At 48.5% G+C, this 10,223-nt stretch overlaps 1 protein-coding gene across 1 annotated transcript in view; it reads right to left on the bottom strand.

The window, feature by feature from the left end:
• The window catches only part of CIBAR1 (CBY1 interacting BAR domain containing 1), a 276,006-nt gene extending 275,642 nt beyond the window's left edge, over window positions 1–364 (bottom strand). The window contains exon 1 of the mRNA XM_033934820.1: window positions 225–364. Within this exon, the coding sequence (XP_033790711.1) occupies window positions 225–361 (137 nt within the window). The 5' untranslated portion in view covers window positions 362–364. The remainder of the gene's footprint in view (window positions 1–224) is intronic.
• Between the last annotated feature and the right edge of the window lie 9,859 nt (window positions 365–10,223).

The raw sequence follows: 10,223 nt of genomic DNA on the forward strand, positions 1-10,223 counted from the left end.
AGAGCTGGGCCTGAAGGGAGCTACGCGCAACCCCAACACGAGACCTCCTATACCCTCTTTCTCTCTCCAAGTATGGAAGCTCCCGCTCCCCAGTAACACAAATTTATTTTTTCCCGCCAAGCAGGACTTCCTTCTTAGCTCCCTGCCACCCGCGCTGCAATTTCCAGTTTACTGGCGAGAAGGCAAAGCACCCTTCAGGAAAGGACCAAGAGAAAGACGCTCACCTGACCCTGGCTTCCTGAGTATAGCTCATGGTCCCGGCGGCCTCAGCATCCCCAATACAGCCTCGGACTAACGGGGAGAGAAGGCCTGGGCGGTGCTGTTGCCATGGAACCCTCCGCGCGTCACTATGGCGGTCCATGGAACCCTGTATCCCCACCCACCTCCTTCGGTGACTGACTGCAGCGCGCTGCCTTTGGCATTATTCAATAAAATCTACGCTGTTGATATCCTGAAAACCTGACTGACTGGGGAGCTCCCAGGACAGGTTTGGGAACCACTGGGTTAGCCTATAACAAAGCTACAGCAGCATTGTCTGCCTGCAGAATGAGAAAATTCAGCACAGCTCCGTGCCTTAGAACACCTTCTCAAAAAGGATTCTGAGCTGATTTCTCTCAGCTAAGGGAAGCATTGCACAGGCAGACCGCTGTTGCTGATTCCTTTCGCCAACTTGCCTATGACGATGCTTTGCAGCGTAATCACTACAGGCGTGGCTTCGACTCGCAGTCGACAGATATAGCCTCCCTCTTTGCCCAGCTTGCTACTATCAGAGCTGAGCTTCACTCAGACTTATCCTCTGCACGGTCCTCACCAGTCCCTGGACCCCTACTGATTCCATCTGGAGTAGTGCAGCCAGACCCCACCTGCTCCGGGGTGGGAGGAGAGTATACCTGAGTCAGCTGTCTCCGCCCTTCCACTCTGGGATTGGTGGTCACTTGATCCTCAACACCGCCCTGCTAACACCTTTCTCCCGTCCCCCTGGCCTGATGAGAGATGGTGACGTACCTCAGCTTACACAACAAGCTGCCTGCAGGCCTGTATTGAAGGACTAAGGGCTAGATTCACTAAACAAACCGATCATGTACCGATCGGTTTGCAAGCCCTTTGCGGCCAGATTTCCCTCCTGCAGTATCTGGGCTGCGCACATGCAAATAAGGGAACTGCATGCAAAGTAGGTAGGGACTCGATTCACTAAACTTTTTTTTCGATCTGACTGGGCTCGCAAAAAGCAACTGCTGAGGACCAGTCACTGAAGCCCTTTGCGACTGCCCTGCCTTCTGCCACCCTGCTTTCTAACCTGTCAGTCCCATCTCCTGCAGCCCCCAACGCGCCTGCCTGTCTGCCCCAAACCCCCTGCCTGCCTGCCCTGATCTCTCCTGCCTGCTCGCCCCAACTCTCCTGCTCTCTGCCGCCCTTCCCCGCAGTGCAAGCCCGTGGTTTTAATGCGGGGCTGCACACCGCAGTGCAGCACCAGCTTTAAACCCGCGGGCTTGCACTGAAGGAAAGGAGGGAAGAGGCTGCCACCGCCACATAGGAGCAGGAGAGTCGGGCCCCGAACATGCCTGCCCTGACTGCCTGTTTAAAGTTTTTTTTAAAAAGTTGCGGCTTGGACGGGTCTGTGGATCACGCATGCATGATCCATGTGGGCAGATGGGGACATTCCTCCGATCGGCCCCATCTGCATATTTTAGGTTAGTGAATTCGTCGGACTTGCTCGAATCAGAAACGGATTGTTCCGAATCGGGCAGGTTAGTGAATCTTGCGTCAAGTTACAGACTTGGGCCCAGATTTACTGAAGATAGCGATTCAATCGCTGTTGGCCAATTCCTGGCCGATTTTAAAACAGTGATTGATTCACTAACCCTCTGATCCGTGTGCGATCCGTGTGCAATTGGAGGCATGCCGACCGATTCACCAACCATCTGCATGCAAATGAAGGCAAGCGGAGGCACGTCCCCAACTGACTGCACAGATCACTAAAGCCCTGACAATAGTGGCAGGAGAAACAGCTTCCTGTAACTACTGTCAGGGCTTTTGCCGTCTTAAAATTTTTTTTAAAAAAATCAGGCAGATATTTTGCGTGTTTTAAACATGCAACAAGTGCCCCTAACCCCCTTCCCTCCCCAAACCACCCCAAAAATTTGCCCCACAACCGCATTGAAAAAAATTATGTCAGGGGGGTTTCCAGTTCCTTCTGCCATCAGTCCCACCCAAAAACTAACATGACAGCAGGAGGGATGCCAACTCCCTGATGCCACCCCCCTGGTCCCCTCCCCACCCCCTTCCCCATACCTTTAACAGAGCAGAAGGGGTGCTCAATCCCTCCTGTGACGAGTCTGAGGCCTTAGGCCACGCCCCGGTGCATCGGAGTGGAGCCTAAGGCCCTGATTGGCTGAGGATATCTGACATTGGGCCAGGTTCACTAACCTGCCCGATCGTGTGCGATCCATGACAGGCCAACTGATCCACAATGGGTCCTTATTCAAATGAGGGTGATCGGAGGAATGCCCCCCACAGACCACACGGATCACTGGAGAGTGATCCTGATGCATGCGCAGACCATCTTTGCTTGTAGATGGTCTGCACATGTGCTGGCCCTCCGTGCCTGGCAGAGCTGGAACCTTTTTTTGTACTGTGCGAGTCCGTGGTTTTAACCCGCTTTAAATCCATGGATTAAAACCAAGGGCTCGCACTGCAGGGGCGAGCAGGAGAGTCGGGGCAAAGAGCAGGGGTGCCAAGAGCAGGATAATCAGGGCCGAGAGCAGGATAATCGGGGCAGAGAGCATGGCGGCTGAGAGCAGGAGAGTCGGGGCAGAGAGCAGGATAATTGGGGAAAAAGAGCAGGGCAGCCGAGAGCAGGAGAATTGGAGCAGAGAGCGGGGCAGCAGAGAGCAGGAGAGTCGGGGCGGAGAGCGGGGCAGCAGAGAGCAGTAGAATCGGGTCAGAGAGCAGGGGTTTTTGCACAAGCGACTGGTCCTCAGCAGTCGCTTGTTTTTTGATCGGGTAGCCCAGCTGCTGTTCCTGAAATTGTTTTGTGAATCGCGTCCTTCCTACTTTGCATGCCATTCCCCCTCATTTGCATGTGCAGATGGAATCGGGAGTAAGGTTAGTGAATCGGGTTGGGGTCGCAAAGTGGTCACAAACTGGTTGGGATACGATCGGTGTTCTTAGTGAATCTAGCCCATTGTTCTGCAAGCTGATCATCTGGAGATTCTTCTGAAGGTCGCTGGGCCCACAAGATGGTGCCCAGTTGTCTCCTTCATCCAGTCAGATCTCCGCCCACCCTTGTCAGTTAGCAGCTCTCCACATGGATGCAAATTATGAAGACTGTCATGATTCAGCTACAGAGAAATAAGGTGGACAGTGGATGGAAAGGGCAGAGAAAGAGGGCAAAGGCTGGATGAAAGGGCAGAAGCTGCATGGGAGAGGGAGAGAGAGGACAGATGCTGGATAGAAAGAAGAGTAAAGAGAAGATGATTAAAGCAGAAATGACAAAAGGTAGAAAGATTTCTTGTTGCTTTAGAATAAAATATTGCATTGTAGTTGTATTGATAAATATTTATAAACAGAAAATAGAAATAAGGTAATCTTTTTATTGGACTAATTTTAATACTTTTTTTTTTTTTTACTAACATTTAGAGTCCACATCCCCTTCCTCAGGTCAGGACAGGATACTGTTACAGCAGTATACTGTACTGACCTGAGAAGGAGGTTTTGGCCGCTGAATGTTAATTGAAAAATGGATTAGTCGAATAAAATGGTATTTTCTTATTTTCCATTTTTCTTTCATTTCTATTTGTTAATTTGTAAAGTAGTAATTGTTATTTGTCAGTTTTTTCAAATTTACATCTGCTTTCTTCATATTTTGCAGAGTATTGGGGCCACGTGTCACTGTTACTGTGGTGTTTCACTATATTCAGAGTCTGGCTTCTTGGCGGTTCAGTTTAACTTTTGTCTGCATATTTCTATTTTTAGTTTGTGATTATTTATTCCGTACTGGGCAAGGTGTATCTGTGTTCTGTATGTATGAAAAGGACATTGTTTTCTATTAGCATTGACTGTGCAGGATTGATATGTATTAATTTGGCTTGTTTAGTTTTACAATGGGTGTATTGATGTTCTAGTGCTCACTGCAGTGTTTAAGATGCTGCCTTTTCCTAGGTGCACCCTTGTTGTGGATTATTACTACAAATATATATTTTTATATATAGAGGGGGGAGGTGTTAAAAATGATCAGCTCCGGGTGTCAAATATACTAGGTACACCACTGCCTTCCTGGTCTCCTTTCAAAATCTTATTTTCCAGAGGGGACCTGGCGTGACAGTCATTCTTTCAGGTTACTGTCCCTGCTTTAAAGCTTTCCATCTACCGCAATCTGCTTTCCTTGACACAACTTCCTGTATCCACCTTGGCAGATCGCGGCAGAGGGAAAGCTTTGGGGTAGCGCCGGAAGCCTTTGAGAATGGCTACTGCACCAGGGCTGCTCAGAAACAGAAGATTTTGACTTTGAAAGGAGACCCGGAAGGTAAGGGGAAGGGAGGCATGGAGACGGACAGAAGGAAGAGAGATGCCTAGACTGTGGAGGCTCCTGGAGCTGTTTTAAGTTAGCCTATGGGTGGGGTGGGGAGGGATGACAGCAGGGGGAAACAGACCGTGGGGAGGGAGAGGTGTACTGCTAGGGGAAGTAAGGAGGAAGAGAGGGAGAAATGTTATACTGGGAGGGAGAAAGAATGAATCAAGGAAGGAAAGATGTCAGATTTCAGAGAAGGGTATGGAAGAAGGGAGAGAAAGATGCCAGACCAGGGAATGGAAGTGAAGGAGGGAAGGCGAGGAGAGAGAGATACCAGACTGCAGCAAGGGGGGAGGGATGGAGAGAGATATGCCAGACCATGGGAGTGGAGAAATATACCAGGCTGTGGGAAAGAGAGGAGAAAAATGCCAGACCATAGGAGGGGGGAAGATGGAAGACAGATGTCAGATCATAGGAGAGGGAAAGAAAGGGAGGAGATTGTGCACAGGGATGGGTGTAGAAGGGAAGAAAGAGAAGAAATGCACAGGGATGGGTATATAAGGGAAGAGAGAGAAGAAATTGAGTTATAAGTATTTAATGGTGAGATCTGGTGACGAGAAGACACATAGAGCGTACTGCTATGAAGTTTCTTTGGGCAGTATGTGGTGTCGCTGAGGATCTAGTGGAAAGTAATCTTAAGAACATAAGAAGTTGCCTCCACTGGGTCAGACCAGAGGTCCATCGCGCCCAGCAGTCCGCACCCGCGGCAGCCCATCAGGTCCATGACCTATCAAGTGGTCCTTGCCTCATCCTATAACCTATCACTACTTCTGTCTGTACCCCTCAATCCCCTTATCCTTCAGGAATTTATCCAAACCTTCTTTGAATCCCTGTAGTGTCTTCTACCCTATCACAACCTCCGGGAGTGCGTTCCACGTGTCCACCACTCTCTGGGTGAAGAAGTACTTCCTGGCATTGGTTCTAAACCTGTCCCCTTTCAATTTCTCCCAGTGCCCCCTTGTACTTGTTGTTCCCCACAGTCTGAAGAATCTGTCCCTGTCTACCTTATCAATGCCTTTCAGGATCTTGAAAGTTTCTATCATGTCACCTCTAAGTCTCCGCTTTTCCAGGGAGAACAGCCCCAGCTTTTCTAGCCTATCGGCATATGAAAAGTTTTCCATACCTCTTATCATTTTCGTCGCTCTTCTCTGGACACCCTCAAGTATTGCCATGTCCTTCTTGAGGTACGGCGACCAATACTGGACACAGTACTCCAGATGCGGGCGTACCATTGCACGATACAGTGGCATGATGACTTCCTTTGTCCTGGTCGTGATACCCTTCTTGATGATACCCAACATTCTGTTTGCTTTCTTTGAGGCTGTCACACATTGTGCCGATGATTTCATTGTTGTATCCATCAGCACACCCAGGTCTCTTTCAAGGGTACTTACCCCTAGCAATGATCCCCCCATTGTATAGCTGAACATCGGGTTCTTTTTCCCAATATGCATGACCTTGCATTTCTCTATATTAAAACGCATCTGCCACTTTTTTGCCCACTCTTCCAGTTTCGTTAGGTCCCTTTGCAGTTCCTCACAGTCTTCCGTGGTTCTGACCCTGCTGCAGAGTTTGGTGTCATCTGCAAATTTGATAACCTCACATTTCGTCCCCATCTCTAAATAGTTTATAAATATATTGAACATGAGCGGTCCCAACACCAACCCCTGCGGAACTCCGCTCGTGACCCATTGCCAGTCTGAGTATTGGCCCTTCACTCCAACCCTCTGTTTTCTGCATACCAACCAGTCTTTAATCCATCGGTATACATCCCCCTCCATCCCGTGGTTCCACAGCTTCTTAAGCAGCCGTTCGTGGGGTACCTTGTCGAAGGCTTTTTGGAAGTCGAGGTAAATGATGTCTATGGGTTCCCTTTTGTCCATCTGGCTGTTTATTCCCTCAAAGAAGTGTAGTAAGTTCGTGAGGCATGACCTTCCCATTATGTTTTTTTGAACTTGGGGTAGCATTGGAGAAATATTGTTGAAACCCTCAAGTAGAGTTCCTATGGAAATATTAGTCATTAAAGGAAGCTACATCTATCTTTGGCATTAACTTTTTAACATTCAGCTTTCTTAGATTTTGAGAAGAAAGCAGAAATATGTATCTACTTTTCCATGTCTTACCTTTATTTCCCATCTTCCTTACCTCCCTCTTTCTTCTTCCCTATTCCCATCTATCTATAAGAAGCATTAGTCATACTTTATACACTTCTCCCTCCATATTCATGGGGGTTAGGGGCAGAGCTGGCCCACAAATATGGAAAAATCACAAATAACTTTTAGGGCCGACTCTGACCCACCCCCGCCTCCCTCCCGGACCTCTCCACACCTTACCTGGTGGTCTAGCGGTGAAGCAGAGAAGGAACGATCTTCCTAAGCTCCTGCCCCATGCAGAGCCATTAACAAAAATGGCTGCAGTGAGTTCCATTGGTCTCATGAGACTACAGTGGGAACTCATGGCAGCCATTTTTTTTTATGGCTTTGCAAGGGGCAGGAGCATAGGAAGATTGCTCCTTACCCACTTCACCGTGATCTCCAAGAATCTCGGAGAGAGCAAGACCAGAAGGCCTTGAGCAAGCGCAAATGCTCAAGGCCCAGTCCAGCCCAGCCAAGAGGGAGGATCTTCGGTGCTCAGTCCAACCCAGTCCAGAGGGAAGATCTTCGGGCACTGGCACCAGCATGTCCTGTGCGTTGGTGCTGGTGCCGGTGCCAAATCGGGGTAAGGGATGTTATTTGGGTGCTTGGCAGGGGATGTAGGATCTCGGGGGGGGGGGGGGGGGGGCACTCATAAATCGAGTCAAGCTTGGTTTCCGAGGCACCAATTTTGCGAATGTTTGCTCGTCTTGCAAAACACTCGCAAACCGAGGTTTGACTGTATTTCTGTTGTACTGCATGTAGAGTCTGGCATCTCAGGATTTTATTTATATATATTGTAGCCGGCACGCTCCAGGCAGAGGGCCTGGGAATACTGGCCACAATTAAACTCTTGTGAGTCGCTGCGTGCCTCACAAGGATAAGTTCTTCCAGGGTTTAGTGAAAGGTACAGTCTCCAAAACAATAAGTTCAGTGTAAAAATAAAGCAAATTTTTTTATTGTTCAAACAGAAGAAAACACAATAACTTGCTTGTCAGGATTGAAATAGCAAAGCTCCCATACCAGGAAAGCACAAAGTTCAAAAAAACAGTCTCTGGTTGAGAAACCAAAAAAGTCCAAACTTAAACAAAACTCTCTTCCTCAGAGGTAAGTTCTTATTTAAATCATAGTCCAGGTGGAGTTCATAACCAAAAGAAAGGAAAACTTTTCCACCAAAACAAAGCTACAAGACAGTGTAAAAATACTGGCTTCTTCAGCGACTGCAGGCTGGAAAGACAGTGTGCACCGTGTGGTCTTGAATTGCCAGAAATTAGGCCCGCTATCCCACCACGTAACACGGGGCTAACCCCACTGTCTTAGCACATCAAGTATGCTTAAGGAAAAGCACAATTAAGCTTTCAAAAATGGAAAAACAAAACTTCCAAAATAAAAGTCCTTGCTTAATTCAGCCTAGTACAAATCCACTCTTTAACATGAGTTAGATTAATTCAGTCTGAGAAAAGTTAGTCCAAAACAAACTTGCAATAAACTTCAGCAATATTCAAATAATACTTGCTTTTGTGAGGCAAACCTCCATAGGAGCATTATCAGGAGTCAGCCCAACACTGGCTTCAGGGCTTGTTTCTAACTCCATGGCCAATGGTTCCTCACTCAGACTGGAAGGTGATTCTCCTCCAGCCTCTGTAAACTCCATGTCCTCTGGAGCTTGACTGCTATCAGGAGCTCTCAGCCCTGAGCCTTGTGACCTTCCCTGCTGCTGTTCCTCTCTCTTCTGATTCTCTAGGAGCCTAGTCTTCAGGGAGAACAGCTTGCAGCCCCGCCCCCAACCCTCAGGTGGAAAGGATTTCCGGTGATTCACCTTGTGATCCAGAGGGGGATGGGAACCTAGCACTGCTGCTCTCTTACTCCCTCTACAGGCCCTAGAAGAAAATTCAGACTGAGAGGCAGAAAATGGGGAATAAGGCAGATTATGGGCAGTGTCTGGATTTGCACTGGGGCCTGTACTATGTCCTAGCAGGCATAGTCTGCTTATCACATACCTCCCCCCTTAACTGTCTGCTAGGGGTGGGCCTGGTTCTACCCAAATCTTTTTCCCCAACCCTGGATAAAGCATCTGCATTCGTATGGAGACGCCCCGGTCTATGTATGGTTTTGTACTGGAACGTTTGCAGAGCCAAATACCATCTTGTAAGGCGGGCATTATTGTTTCTCATGGAATTGAGCCAGCTCAACGCCGCGTGGTCTGTGACTAGGGTAAATTCACGGCCTTCCAAGTAATGCTCTAAACTTTGCATAGCCCACTTGGCGGCTAGGCATTCCAATTCCACTGTCGCATAATGTTTCTCATTATCATGCAACTTCCTACTGAGATAAAGGATTGGATGTTCCAATCCTTCCACTTCCTGACTTAGGACTGCCCCTAATCCAGTTTGAGAGGCATCTGTCTGAAGTACAAATGGACGCTGGAAATTAACTGCTGCTAACACTGGTTCTGAGCATAAACTAGACTTGAGATCCTCCGGTGCTTTCATTGAGGTCTCCTGACTATTTCCCTGGGGCTTAGGATATCCTCCTCCCGCCTGAGTCATGGGCCCCCTACGGATGGAAGTACCCCCTTGTGTGCCCCCTTCAGACCCTGAGGAAGTGTTGGAGTCAATATATGCCTCAGCCAACTCGATAACTTGCCCTAATGGGCGACTTCCCTGTCTCTGGATCCATGCCTTGAGGCTTTTTGGCAGAGCCTCTAAAAATTGCTCCAACAAGATTTCAGTAAGCATGGCTTGAGGATCTGAAAGACAGGGTTGTAGCCATTGCTCCACTAACTTCCTCAGCCTGTGCAACAAAGCTTTGGGCCTTTCTTTATCCCCTAACTGGGCACTCCTGAACTCCTGTCTATAATGTTCCCTCGTGTAACCCAGGTAGTCCAGGATGTGGTTCTTAATGGCCCTATAATTGTTAGCAAGCTCAGGGCTGAGAGACTGATACGCCACCAGTGCTGCTCCAACAAGACATGGTATTAGCCTCATGGCCCATTGTTGCTCCGGCCAGCCTGCTTCGACTGCCATTCTTTCAAAGGCCATTAGAAAATCATCGGGTGCATCGGTAGGTCCCATCTTACACAGCTGCATGGAGTTTAGAAAGTTTGGTCCTACCGAAGCCCCGGTTGTTGTCAATCCTCCTGCTCCTGTACCACTGGTTATAGTTCCTTGCAGGACTTGAGTGAATGTCCTGGTCTGTTCGCCCATGGCGTTCACCAGCTCCTCGTGTCTCTGACCAGACTCCACCTGGCTCGCCCGCCAGAGATCCTGGTTCGCCTGGAGCACGACCTTCAAGTCTTCGGTCTGTTTCTGACGCTCCGATGCCAACAAGGTAAACAGCTGATGTAGATCCATGGTGCAACCTGTGAAGCAAACACAGACAAGGAAACCCAAGTGTGGATTTTTTTTTTTTCCCACACTCGAGAGAGAGCTAGTCCCCGCTCCCGCCCACGCTACCACTATAACATCTTATGACCACACTAGTCTCCCATTGAAAGTGTTGTTTTTACATACATTGGTTTT

This window comes from Geotrypetes seraphini, chromosome 2, assembly GCF_902459505.1.
Source record: "Geotrypetes seraphini chromosome 2, aGeoSer1.1, whole genome shotgun sequence".
Taxonomy (NCBI): domain Eukaryota; kingdom Metazoa; phylum Chordata; class Amphibia; order Gymnophiona; family Dermophiidae; genus Geotrypetes; species Geotrypetes seraphini.